Source organism: Lipotes vexillifer, unplaced genomic scaffold (assembly GCF_000442215.2).
Source record: "Lipotes vexillifer unplaced genomic scaffold, Lipotes_vexillifer_v1.1 scaffold1400, whole genome shotgun sequence".
Taxonomy (NCBI): domain Eukaryota; kingdom Metazoa; phylum Chordata; class Mammalia; order Artiodactyla; family Lipotidae; genus Lipotes; species Lipotes vexillifer.
The window spans coordinates 271,783-286,550 of NW_006774288.1; the positions used below are offsets into that span (position 1 = coordinate 271,783).

General features: G+C 33.9%; 1 protein-coding gene across 1 annotated transcript in view; it reads left to right on the forward strand.

The window, feature by feature from the left end:
• The first annotated feature begins 2,127 nt into the window (after positions 1–2,127).
• NCAM2 (neural cell adhesion molecule 2) overlaps positions 2,128–14,768 on the forward strand; it is a 227,056-nt gene continuing 214,415 nt past the window's right edge. The window contains exons 1-3 of the mRNA XM_007449094.1: positions 2,128–2,179; positions 10,085–10,159; positions 14,082–14,288. Coding sequence (XP_007449156.1) covers positions 2,128–2,179; positions 10,085–10,159; positions 14,082–14,288 — 334 coding nt within the window. The remainder of the gene's footprint in view (positions 2,180–10,084; positions 10,160–14,081; positions 14,289–14,768) is intronic.

Genomic DNA, 14,768 nt, shown 5'->3' on the forward strand with positions numbered 1-14,768 from the left:
CTGCTGAAGCTTGAGCATGTCTGTAGTCTAGTGGGTGAGTGCAGGCAGAAGGGCCACAGTCAGTCCCATCTGGGTTGTCAAAAATTTGTTACCAATCCCCTCCCCCAAACCTCCAATGAGTTGATCCCCAATAAGAGTCCTTCTTGATGTTGCTTGTGCAAATAGAAGAGATCAAGTTTGGTTCAGAAACAAAGGAAAGCTTTATTCTTTGATCAAAGAATGTAGAGGCGTGAGCTCATGCTCTAGAGTACACACTCTTTGCAAAAGGCCGTTGGTGGGGATGCTTTATAGGATTCTTGTCAGCAGGGGAAGGGGTGGCACTCTTGCCTGTTGGGCACAGCTGTGTTGCTCAGGGCACTCCAGATCAGAGTGCTGGGTGCAGCATTTCTGCACAGTGTCAGCCAACTGAAGCGTCAGGTGCAGCAATTTCACATTGGGAATTCTGGTCTGAAATGCCAGATGCAAGCCTTCTGCACAGGGTACCCTATGAACAGGTGAAATTAGACTAAGCACAAAGGAAAAAAAAGGTTAGACTTTGTTACACAGATTCTATTTTTATTTCCCAGGAATTGTTGTGGGCTTTGCTGGTATATATAGTCCGGTGGAGAAACAGATGTGTGAACAAAATTGAGTACATGTTAATTGCTACTGGGAAATAGTACAGAAACTCAAAATAAACAACCTTCCTCAGTTTTACATTAATTTAAAATAAAATAGCAATAAGTTGACTTGAACATTTTATAAATTGCATATATTTATATAATTGCATATGAAGAATTTAAAAATTATAAAATACTTATTAACATACATCACTGTAATATTTTAAGTGCTCTAAGAGAAAATACTGCAGGGTTTTAGAAGACATTGAAGTGTGTGGTTTACTGCCTGGAGGAGGACTCATATAAGTCTTTAATAGAAAGTAATAAGCGTGCCCTTTGAGGAGAAAAAGGAGAAGGGCTCTATTGAATAAGAAAAAAAACAATTCAAAAAGAAATAGGAAAATAGAGCCTATTTGCAGAGTTTCTTGATATTTAACTATTGTGTGTGTTTTGTTTCGATTTGATTTCTCCCATACTTGGAATGTGGCAGGAAATAAAGTTGAATTAAGTCATATCCAGCTTGTTAAATATCTTTCATGTCAAGTGTGAAAGTTTGGATTTTATCCTACTCAACGGGAAATATATTGTACTACGAATGATAAACATGTTGGATTGTCACAACCCAGTGTTGACCACATTTTAATGTGCACATGGAACTGTTGGGGGTCTTATTAAGTTATAGATTATGATTCAGTCAGTATGAAATAAAACCTGAGATCCTATATTATAAACAAGTTCCTAATTGAGGTCAATGGTTTTGGACTGGCAACTACATTCTACATAGCAATGCTTAGCACCTGGAAGCTACTTAAAATAGAAAATCTTAGGCCCTACATCAGATATATTGAATCAGAATTTTCAGGAATGGGGCCAGAAGCAAATCAAAACAAAACACATGCATACATAAACACACACACACACACACACACACACACACACACACACACACACCCTCAGATTTTTCTGATCAACCCAATACCTGACCTTGTTCAATTTTATAGATCATTCACTATACCAGGCTAACAGTGGTGAGAAATAAAACTAAAGCAATGAGGATGCAAAACAAAAGCAGATTTGAGAGATATTTAAAGGAAGAATGAACTTTATGAGTTTTCTATTAATGAGGGCAAGAATGAGAGAACTTTAGATATTTCTGGTTTTTTCTGGCAAAATAGATTCAATAGATAATAATAGGGTAATTTACAGTAAAGATTAAGCATGGGATAAGATAGCATATCTTGAGTTTTAATATGGCGACTTTGAGAATTAGGAAAGTTTTTTTTTTTTTTTACAGTAAAGATTAAGCATGGGCTAAGACAGCATATCTTGAGTTTTAATATGCTGACTTTGAGAAATAGAAAAGTTTTTTTAAATTCTCTTAACTTTTAATATATAGGAGATGGAATCGTGGGCAAATAGAAACTGACTTTTGTTTGAGGGCTTATAATAGCCCAGATTATACTGGGCATTATTATTTTTTTTAATGAAGGTTATAGGAAATAGTTACGATCACAGACACTGGGCACAAATGGCTGGATTCAAATCTGACTTCACCATATACATTGGACGAGTGACCTTTAGTAAGTCCTGACACCATCCTTTGCCTCACTTTTCTTATCTTTATAATAGGAATGAAAATATCTACTTAGTAGGACTGTTTAAGGATTAAATGAGATATTTTAGGTACACTGCTTAAACCTGTGCTCTGCATATAGAAAATAGTATTACACATGTGCTCAAAGTAGAAGAAGGTATACAGAATTCCAAGAAAACAAAATAAGTAAAAGATTACTAAGAAACACAAATATTTAAGGTACATGTGGAAAAAGAGATGTAACCAAAAAGACTGAAATAGAAATACCATAATCAGAAAAAGGAGTCGAGAATAAATATGTAAGGGATCAAGGAATGGGACCAGTAAAGAACAAAATAATCAGCAGTATCTCATCCTTTATTAAATCAAATGTAAAAAGAAATCTGAAAATTGTTATTGGATTTAAAAACTAGAAGTTTGTGGTTGACCTTAGGAGCAGCAAGCTTGTTAGTTGAATGGAGAATAAAGAGTAATTTGTGATAGAATAAAAAATGGGGACCTGGAGTGTTCTTTTTTTCTTTCTTTTTTTTTTCCTTTTTTTTGGGGGAAATAATGTAATGAAGCAAAGTAGAATATACCATAGTAATTTGAGAGACAAGAAGCAAACAGATGGTTTTTCTCTTTATATTATTTGGCTGTTCTGTTTTCTTTTTCATTTGTTTCATTTATTATTATTATATATTTTTTTAGGATGGGAAGCTGTAGTGTCTATAGCTTAACAGGAAGGAGTCAATAGAAAGAGAAGCATTAAGGAGGTAGACCAATTGCTCTTAAAAAGACCCACGTGATCTAGCAACTGAGACTTTGTTTTCCTAACTTCGTACAGGAAGATTGAAGACAACTGAGTTCAAATACGAAAAAAGTACAATGATGAAAAGGAATTATACTAAAATGTTTAACTTTGTCTTTGTAAACTTAGGTGAAGCAATTTATTTAAAAAATAGTTTTTTAAAAAAAGTTATTTATTTTTTTGGCTGCGTTGGATCTTCATTGTTGAGCGTGGGCTTTCTCTAGTTGCGGAGAGCAGGGGCTACTCTTCTTTGCAGTGCGTGGGCTTCTCATTGCGGTGGCTTCTCTTGTGGAGGAGCATGGGTTCTAGGCACGCGGGCTCAGTAGTTGTGGTGCACAGGCTTAGTTGCTCTGGGGCATTTGGGATCTTCCCGGACCACAGCTGGAACCCATGTCCCTGCATTGGCAGGCAGATTCTTAGCCACTGCACCACCAGGGAAGACCCTAAAAAATAGTTTTGATCAAATGTTCACAATTGTCAGAGTTCCTAAAACATTTGATGATGGAGTATTTCTCTCTTAAATGTTCCAAAAGTTCTGAATTTTCTTGAACATTGTAGCAATTAAAAAAAAATTCAATTAGATCACACATAGACTGTTTTAATATATGGACATGAAAATTTAATAATAAAAAAGTGAGTAATTAATAAATTACATACATAATTTTCTTGAAGTAGGTACAGTTTAAAAGTGGGTACAGTTTTCAATGAAAAAATGAGGAAATCATATTCATTTGATATAATCAGTAATTTATAAGAACCTTTTATGAGTAAGACTCTGAGAGTTTTTATAATTATTAGATATCTTAATTCTCTTAACTCCCTTGATGTGGAAGCCAAAGGAAAAAATTTCTTGCTTTATAAATGTTACAAGTCATCCTACAAAAATAAATCAGTGCCTTAAGTTATCTGTGCATGTCTGTTAGAATTTTAAGTGAATTCAACTCTGCTTTGTGTCAGGCATGTAGTAGACTAATTAAGTTGTCAGTTTTTAAATTTCTGCAGGTGATAAACTGACCACTTTAAATGCCACTGTTAAATATTGTATCAAATTACAGTGGGCTCTCTAGGTCCCTTGATGGAACTTAGCAATGCCAATCGCTTCATTCTATTTATATTCCTGTAAATTAAGAAAGTCCCCTTTGAATATCTGCTATTTAATCTGCATGCTTACTTAAATTACAAATATTAATTTAAGCTTTGTTATAATAGCAGTTATCTTTGTTAAAATGTTGTCTATGTTCTATTTTGAGAAGTAATTTTCATTTATGATATAAATTATGGCTCCATATTTTTTCCTCTATTCCTGAAATTCTTTACGCTGGTGACACTTGTTTCACTGAAGCAGAAAACCTTAACAACTTTGACTTTTTTCCCTTTTTCAGTCATGTTCTAATTGATCCAGAGATAACTCCTATTTTCACTTTTTTTGTTACATCCATTCCTACCTTTCCATGTTCTTTTCCACCAGCCAACTCAGATACTCACCATAACATACCCTAAATTTTCCCCTAAATTCAATTTGTCAGCCATCCTATCTTCTGACTAATCTTTACTAAATGCCAATTTTGTCATGTTGGTTTCTATTTATAAATAATTATTGGACAAAAATTTAAGTCCAGAAATTTTACCATGGCATTTGAGATCCTCCAATGTATTTTCAAAACTATTTCTCCAATTATATTACCAATATTCTACATGGGATCAACTTCATCTATATTGATCTACTAATTATTCCCTGAATATTCCTTGAACTTTTTTGCCTTACCTGGAATATCTACCCTCTTTCTGTCCTTTTATTACAACATCTATTCCAACTTTTTTTTTCAAGTTTTATTGACCTCTTGATCAGCATTCTTCTTCTTTTTTTTTTTTTTTTGCGGTACATGGGCCTCTCACTGTTGTGGCCTCTCCCGTTAGTGGAGCACAGGTTGCTGAGCCTGTGCTCACGGGCCCAGCCGCTGCGCGGCATGTGGGATCTTCCCGGACCGGGGCACGAACCCGCGTCCCCTGCATCGGCAGGCGGACTCTCAACCACTGCGCCACCAGGGAAGCCCCAGCATTCTTGGTCATAAATCTCATAATGGTCATAACTGATAAACATCATCTTGTTTTATCATTCTTCTTTTTATGTAGTGTTGTTGCCTTACCAAATAAATTAGAAATACTTTGACATTAGGAATTGTAACTTATTATTTTTGTGTACCATAGTATCCGAAAAGAGTGATTTGAAAAATTCAATAAATATTTATTGATTTTGGTAAACAATTTTTAATTTACCCAACTCTACATTTAAGGTTATTATTACATATATTTCTTTGAGGATAGTTCAAAAAAGACAGATTTATCATGCCTCTAACTTTTCAGTCTATGGCTTTAAAATGATTTCTTACTTTAATGAGAATCTCCTGCGAAGATACTGACTATCCAATCCCAATTCTAATACAAAAATATGATTTATTGATTGGTTTTAAGTAATGCCATCATTTAATCAATAATGTTGCTAATATCAAGTGATTCAATCTATATAATATTATATATATCCTTCTCAATTTTCTTCAAAGTTATTATATCTATTCCAAATACCTAAGAAGAGTAAAATATCAAAATTAGATTTTTCAGCATCAGTGAATGCCATTCTATTTTTAGAATTCCACCCAATCCTATATAGAAATTTTGATTAGAAATATTTAGTATCTTTTGTTTTCTAAATGACGTAAAGGCCCCACATCACATCCACTTTCATTTGTTGTGCCTAAATTGAAACATCAGAAATGAATGAGAGATTAACTGGATAGATATAAATATATCAGTCCTGCCCAGCTTTCTCTGAATACAACTTTTGGCATTAGAAAATTATTTCATTTTCTTCTGACATTTGGGTCCAAAATGAGTCTGTTGGAGGTGGCCACAGGTCAGGAATGATCACAAGAAATGATGTTAAATCACTAGAGCAATGATTAAGGCATGACCTTAAATTTTAGTTCTTCAAGTTTTTCCTAATATGCACATGTTTTAATGTATCTGTAGAGGTCAGTTAGAGCAAATCTAGCCTTTGGGAAATGTATTAAACTAGAGAATTATGTTTTCTTTTTAGTATATACTTTTAATCCCTGATTTATAGCCATGTGCCCTGACACCAAAATGCCCATAAAAATATGGTCTTGATTAATGGGTGAATTGATAGTTTGTACTGAATAAAAAATTTGCCAAGTATTTTAATACAAATTAACTAATTTCAGGCTTAATTTCATTTTATTGCAATGAATGTAAGTTATTTATTATACAAATCTGCGTAAAATTGTTCAGAACTGTATTTGACTTTTAAAATGCCTACATCTTTCAAGTTTTGTCTTTTCTGTAAACTCCAAAGGTCAAAGGTAGGAATTACTTAAGTAATAATTGGCAGATATTTCTCAAAACCTCTGGTATCTTTAAATTCAATTTAAGTCAATGAAGTAATTCCAAAATTTTATATTGTCAATACTGTCAGTGTTCTGTACCTAGTGTACAATAAGCTCTTGGTAAGTGTTCACTATTCTGCCATGCATTTATATATTATCAGTTTAGGAGAAACAGAAGTGAGGGTGATGAACTTTCACTTCTAAAAGTTCACATTTAAATATAGTAGAGAAGTGAATATCATTAACAACAATGTACGTTTCATTTGTTTAGTGAACATGTCTCTGGATCAAAGATATTTATTTGTTGATATTATAGATGGAACTATCCAAGAATGTTTTGTAAATTTATTGATATTTTAGTTTTATTTTGAAGATAGAATGTAGCCAGCGATGGAGAGATAAGAGAAAGGGAGATGAAGGGAAAGGAAATATTTTGAGCAAATGCACATTGGTGAGGAAGTGTGAGTCAGTGGGGAAGTGGGGGACAATTAATTGTAGCTGTCTATAGCCACAAAAGCATTAAGGAGTAATTGGAAATAAACTTGGAAAAGTTAGTTTTCTTTCTATGAAAATGTGTATAATATTGATAATTAATTGGACAAAGCAAATGCACTTTGAAGATTTTTGAGTAGGCAGGTAAAATTGAACAGTTTTAGAAACGTATGCTTGCAGCAGGCTGAAAAATGCTCCCATGGGAAGAAACATTGAAGAGATAAACGTCAGAAAAAGAAATATAGAATTTGATACATCACTATCTCAGAGTAAAAGAAATATCTCAGGTTAAAATTAATGAGTACATGTATTAGGGAAACAGTGTTGGAAATAAACAATAATGCATACAAGTAATGTTTCAGAGGTTATATCCAAGACTACAATTGATTGGTGATGAACAAAAATGGAATAGTGAACAGTGAGCAATTTTTGGTGGAAGGGGAAGGGTTTAGTTTGCACATGGAGAGTTTGAAATTAAAATATGCTATCCAATTGAATGCTAGTTGAGGATTAGAAATTGCAGGATTAGACTTTGGGAAAGCACAGACTAAAGATCCAAAGAGAAAAGGAAGTTGATGCCATGAAATAAGATGATGCCTTGGGCTTCCCTGGTGGCGCAGTGGTTGAGAGTCCCCCTGCCAATGCAGGGGACGCGGGTTCGTGCCCCCGTCTGGGAAGATCCCACATGCCGCGGAGCGGCTGGGCACCGTGAGCCATGGCCGCTGAGCCTGTGCGTCCGGAGCCTTTGCTGCTCCGCAACGGGAGAGGCCATGGCGGTGCGAGGCCCGCGTACCGCAAGAAAGAAAAAAAAAAAAAAGATGATGCCTTAAAGGAGAAAGTAAGAGGAGTGAAAACGGAATACGAAACTGAATCACAATTCCCTTTTTTCCTTCAACAACATAACCTCTTTTCTGCCTCTTTCCCTTTTATCCATAAGTATAAGTAAACTTTCCCCAATTTATAAAATTCCTGACCACATGCCCAGAATTGTGGATCCCCAAAACCCTGTACATATTTACAGATTCAAGTTTCTTAAGAGGACAATCTCAAATTCCTTGACTTTTTCTGCAATTTGCCTCTGTTGTCCTCATTACACTTAAAGTAAGTTCATCAAGGGGATTTGTTACTTCTCAAAGAAAAAGTCCTCTTCTGTCAATTCTCACTAGAATTGACATTGTTTATAGTAGACACTCTCTTGTTTCTTCTAGTTTTCTCCTTATTCTTTCTAAATTCTTTGCTCTTCTTTACATGTTTATCTCTGAAATATTAGACTTACTAGAACACTTTTTGAGCCCCTATAATGTGCCAAGTACCTTCTGAGTGTTGATGAAATTATCAATAAAAATAGGACCAAGACCGACATGAGAGAAGATAGCCATGCAACCCATCCTGTTTCTCAGGGAGGTTTCCAGAAAAAGAAGGAATTTATCAGTCAAGTATGGGATGTTCAAGGAAATATTTTAAAGAGCTTAAATAGCATGTTTGACAAGTTTTTCTTGAGAAATATTTTCTTCTGTTCTCATATTTTTTGATTTCACATTTTATTTCTTTAAACATTGTCAACATAGCTATGTTACATTCTTAGTCTAATTCCGTGTTTTGAAATTTCATGGGTCTGTTTCTCCTCTAGGTTATTTCAACTAATTCTTGCTCACAGTGCCTTATTTCACCATGTATTTTATAATGTCAGAATGTGAGTTTAGGTTAAAGAGAGGTTCATTTATGAAAATCTTGGGGAGTCTGGGACTATTAGATAGGTCTTCTGAATTTTCTGAAGGGATTTTATGTTTGCTTCTGCCACTTAGCTGTGAGCCCTACATGTGAGAGTGCTTTTAAATTTAATTTTCAGCTTGGGGTTTCCCAAGGAACATGTATCTACAATTTTAAAATCCCAAACCTGGGATATGGAAGAACCATGACCTATTTAAGAAGAAACATTTGTCCTTTACACAGGCCAGAAAAGACAACTCTCCTTGTCATTCCCTTTTGTCAGTAGGCTAATTTATTCTATACCCTTCTTATACTAAGGGTGAATCTTATCTGGTCTAGTGTTTGGTGGTATTCTGTAGCATCCCCTCTTCTAGCCAAGCTTGGATCCATTCTCTGCAATCTGTGAGCCTTTCAGTTACTATAATCCACAAATTCCCAGTGTAGGCTTGTACTCTAGGTTTTACATTTTTCTTCTTCTTTTTTTTTTCCCCTTGAGGCACCATTACTTTCCTGAAAGGCTAGCTATGTATTTCGGGGGGAAAAGGATGGTGGAACAGGGTTTTGGGGAGTGGTAACACTATCTTGTCCACCATATTATTAGAAACATAAATCTTTTAATTTATGTTAAAACATAATTTTAATTATCTTCTAAAGTTTTAGGATATTCAGCTGTTTTATTTCAAATTTGACAACAAACTTTTTGAACATCTTCTCTATTTTATTGCCATTGCCCTGGTTACTTAACTTATTTATCATGTGGAAAAAAAAATGCTTATTCCACTTTCCTTATGTGGTAGTACTCCCTCTCTTCCCTGTGTTTGTCTCTTTTTTTTTTTTTTTTTTTTTTTTTGGTACAGGCCTCTCACTGTTGTGGCCTCTCCCGTTGCGGAGCACAGGCTCCGGATGCACAGGCTCAGCGGCCATGGCTCATGGGCCCAGCCGCTCCGCGGCATGTGGGATCTTCCCCGACCAAGGCACAAACCCGTGTCCCCTGCCTCGGCAGGCGGACTCTCAACCACTGCGCCACCAGGGAAGACCTGTTTGTCTCCTTTCATGGAAATATTTTAGTAGGTAGTCAAAAAGTATTTGACTTAAATTTTTAATTGTTGTAATAACAGTGTAGGATTTACTCTTTTTAAGCAAGTTTACAAAATTTGAGCAAAAATTTTATGTAGCTATTGTCCAATCTGGTAGTACACAGAATGCCTAGTCTGTGAATGTGGAACAGCTGTCTATGAATTTGATCATTTTCTTAAATAAAAATTTCAACATAGCTTGAATAAGTCCTGTATTTGGTCTGTTTGTAAGGTGCATAATAATATAATGTATATAATTTGTTAAATTGTATTTTACAAAACTTTCATTTCTCTTTACATGTAATAAAAGCATAAGAGGGTAAATAATTGCTATTTCAATCATGTGGTATAGACACCATGTATTAAAATCTTAGCATTCATGTTTAAAACCATAATTAATTTTACTCAAATATTTTTTTCAGCTCTTCTTCAAGTGACAATTTCACTTAGCAAAGTAGAGCTTAGTGTGGGAGAATCTAAATTCTTCACATGTACAGGTATGTATTTCTACAAATATTTTCAGATAACTTGTTTTATTCTTTATTAATATAATATATTGACTAAATTTAAGTAGTTAAATGTCAATTCTCTAGAAATAAAATTGTATATTATCATTGGGCTTATAATGATTGGAAAAGTGTTAATGAACATATTTTACATATTAAACACTGAATTTTATTTGTTGCTTTCAAGTTACTAATTTTGACCACTAAATAAACTAGATTATTTATTTTGAAAATAACTTATCAAATATAGTGTATGCATAACTTTTACATCAATTTAAATATTATTTCTATCTAAATAGTAACCTTAGTATGAATGTAAATGTTATAATTTAACCATTTTCGTAAATATGCTATGAATAAGTTAGATATGGCACCCTGCATTATAGTTTCATTTCAATGAAAAGTTTAGGACAAAGCATATCACATCCTTCCTTATGAAAAGTGACCTTTAAAAAGTAGATATTTAATCAGCAAAGGTTTTGCAAGATTTTTGTGACTATTAATTAGAAGTATTATATATCATAATGCCTATGGGAAATTATTATGACCTCATCTAGTTTAATCATGCACATGTAGAATTCTTCTAGAAGATATTAACTACTTAAGCAACAAATTCCTATTCAACATATTGTAAAACTCACAAATGAGCACATTCTACTGCTATTTAGATTCATCGTATTCATTTTCATCATACAAGTCTTCATATATAAAGTTTTTCAAATATTCATTTAGTGCCAAAATTTAAATTCATCATATTCATTTTCATGCATATAAGCCTTCATATATAAAGTTTTAAAAATATTCATTTAGTGCCAAAATTGCTTTTTAGTATATTTTAAAATTGTTTCCATTCCTGATTATACTTAGCAATTCAAAACCAGATTAAATAGGCATTTCTGACATAAAATGCATTATAAAAGTTGTCTTCAGAACGACATGGCTTATTTAAATTATTATGACAATTAAAAAAATAGAAGCAGTTATAATAACATATCTAAAAATAATATCAGATAATATGAACAACTAATTGAGGCCATGATTCTTCACATATTTGCCTTCTTAATAAAGGTCTGAATTGATAGGTCTTGTTGACACATGTTTTTATATATTGACAAATGTAAAAGCAGAGAGTAGGGGAGAGACTTGTTCAATATCATTTACTATGTCAGTACAGCTTTGGCATAAGAATATAGTTCATTGTTTCTAAACCCTATCCATATTTTATGTGCACAAATGCACACACACAACTCAATTAAATCACAAGATCACAGAATAATGAAATAGTTTAAAAATGAATTGAAAAATAAAATAAAATTGTATTATTTTCTTGGATTTACATTATCTTTGTGATATAAATTATATGATGTATATAATTCATAAGGTCAAATTAAGACATAATTTAAAAGGACGAATTAACGTCATTCAGTGGTGCTTTATGCTCTTAACAATAAGGCAAAACAATTAAACATTTTTTCCTTTTATATAAAGACGTATAATCAAGAGCTGTACTGTTGTCATGGAAGTGGCCTTATTTATCTTAAATACAGTAGTAAAACAAAAATCTAAAAATAAAGATGTGGGAAACCAATGCAAATCAAAACGCTTGCATGTACTTTTCTATCACAATGGTGATTATGTTGATATGATTCTAAAGTTTCCTGAACACAGACATCTAAAACTCAATAAAATAAATATGTCTTAAAATTCAACTAGAAGTTAGTCATGTTACTGACCTGGGTTCTTGGACTCTTTAATCAACAGAAATTGGTAAGAGGCCAGAGGGGGAATTCAGGCAGGGCTTTGTAGGGACTCTTGATGCAGCACAAGGGAGTGAAAACAAGTAACAAGTTCCCTTGCTCGCTCCCTGAGGTGGAGTGAGCTGATCCCTTAAATGGGATGAGTGTAATGGTGGATCAGTGGGTCTGGCTGGTGGGCTGGCTTAGGTATAGTGGTCTGCCCACCCTCTTGGTGGTGCTGTGTGCAGGAATCATGCATAATTCGGCATAGTACCATGCTTTTGCTCCCAGCACCTCAGATGTAGCAGTTGGGATTTGGTCTTTTTGTATCTTGTTCATAATTTGCCCCAGCTGGACATGCTTGCAATTATTTTTAGTCCCTTATAGTTTCTTTGTATATTGTTGCTCCAGGAGAGGTTTGTTCAGGTGCAAGCTCTGCAGCAAAGTGTCCCAGATCCCAGGACCCAGCCTAGTTCAGTCAAACCCTCACAGAACTAAATAAGAATGTGTTATGTATAGCAAATGAATTTTTATATTACATTTTCAAGAAAATAAGTTTAATGCTACTTATTAACTAATCCAAGAGCCCAGTCTTTTCAGTAAAATAACATGCAAAGTTTTATTGGAAATTATTATTTGAGTTGCCAGAAAATAGAGAATATGACTGCTCTATGAAAATACAGAATAAACTCTCCATGAAATTTTATTCCATATCATTAAGAATGAAAATGTCCAAAATATTTCACAGAATATCCTGTATAATTTACTGTGTAAAGTGAGGTTTTCTATTGCTGAAACTTAAGTAATGCACATTTAAATTATTCTTTTGTAAGTTCTCGATAGAGGACGAAATTAAAACAAATACCTCCCCCAAATGAGTTATCCTGTAACTACTATGGTTTTATGGTTCTGTTCAGAAAAACTGAAGATAACATAACTAAGATTCATTTAAGATTTAACTAAACGTCTTTCATACTTTGTTCTCCATCATGTCTAATTTGATGTAGGAAGGAAGACAATTTGTTTCTAAAGCCATATCTTGGGGAAAAAAAATGAGAAGGAATAATTTTCTTCAAAAAGGTCCTGAAGATGTTATATAACTTTATGCATTTTCTCCTGATACTTTTGAGTTAATAATGTATGCTGCTTCCACAAATCATCTCTCAAGTAATTAGGTGAAATACATCCTTTTGGTGACTAAAAGCAAACACAGGAAGCTTCAGCTTTTACAAAGAGGATAATAACCTAGATTCTGAATTGGAAAACTTAAATAAATGTTTACCCTGTAATGATTTGGTTGTAATTGCCTAGCACTGTAAGTATCATTTCAATGCATTCTAATTATCATATGATTAAATAGTTAACAGTTTTAGATTAAAATGGTGAAACTACTCATTTCAATTGGGAAAAGAGAAGATTAGGGCTCCATTTAAAAAATAGTCATTGGGGCTTCCCTGGTGGCGCAGTGGTTGGGAGTCCGCCTGCCGATGGCAGGGGTCACGGGTTCGTGCCCTGGTCTGGGAGGATCCCACATGCCGTGGAGCGGCTGTGCCCGTGGGCCGTGGCCGCTGGGCCTGCGTGTCCGGAGCCTGTGCTAAAAAAAAAAAAAAAAAATAGTCATTGGCCTTATCTATACAAGTTTAACAACTTGGGAAATTAATTCAAAATTCTTTATTAACAAAAGCTAAAGTTTATTTCATAAATGATTTACGTTTTTATGAGCTCTGCTGTATCAGGGGAAAAAGTGCTGTTTTCTGACCCTAGCAAAAAGAACTGAGCAGGTGAAATCACGTTAGTAATCGTGTTTCTGTTTAGATTATGCCTATTAAGTGGAATTAATGTTGGACCCAGTTGCCAAGGCACTTTCAGTACTTGTGTAGTAATAATCCATAGATTTCCATGGTAAAGTTTACACTCTCATAGCTTAAATACCACACTGGAAGTTTCCTCTGGGTTTTGTTACTCAAACGAGATTGAAACCTCAATGTTGGATAAATAAGGATAACATGTGTGCTAGCATTTGTGTTTACTTTCGATATTGTAAGATTTTCAAACTTCCAGTCTTCCATTTACATTTTTTTCTAAATTGTTAAAGTTGTTACATGATAGTAAATGCCAGTGTCAAAACAAACACTTTGAACATATTTTCAAAATTTCTTTTCCATGGATCTTTGCAGCAATTGGTGAACCTGAGAGTATAGACTGGTATAATCCTCAAGGAGAGAAGATAATCTCAACACAGAGGGTATCAGTGCAAAAGGAAGGTATTAGATCACGATTAACCATCTACAACGCAAATATAGAAGATGCAGGGATATATCGTTGTCAAGCAACAGATGCCAAAGGACAGACACAAGAAGCCACAGTTGTTTTGGAAATTTACCGTAAGTCATGTATTTATAAGTTTTATTAATTGAAATTATACGTTCTTATAAAAAAATTCAAATTAAAATGTACTTAACAATAGAAACTAACACTCATTAAGAACTAACTATGTGATGGACAATGTGCTGAGACCTTTACAGATATCAGCTTATTTCTATTTTACCACAGTACATCTCTAAAATAAAATCGATAATAGGTTATAGTGGATTATAAATACATAGATGGAGCCAATTCTGGTTAAATAATATAGATGAAAATGTTTTAGTTTTTTGATGCCATTAAGAATCTGTTGGGTAAATAGAAATCAGTACTTTATTTAGTGATATAAAATTTATTGGGAGTGCTTTTTTTCACTTTCAAAAAAAAAGACCATGACTAGAACAAATAAAATTACCTATGTGATTACAGTGACCAATCTAGAATGAGAACTGGGGAAGGGTCAGCTGACAGGCTTTAGACAGAGTAAAAACTGAAAACTC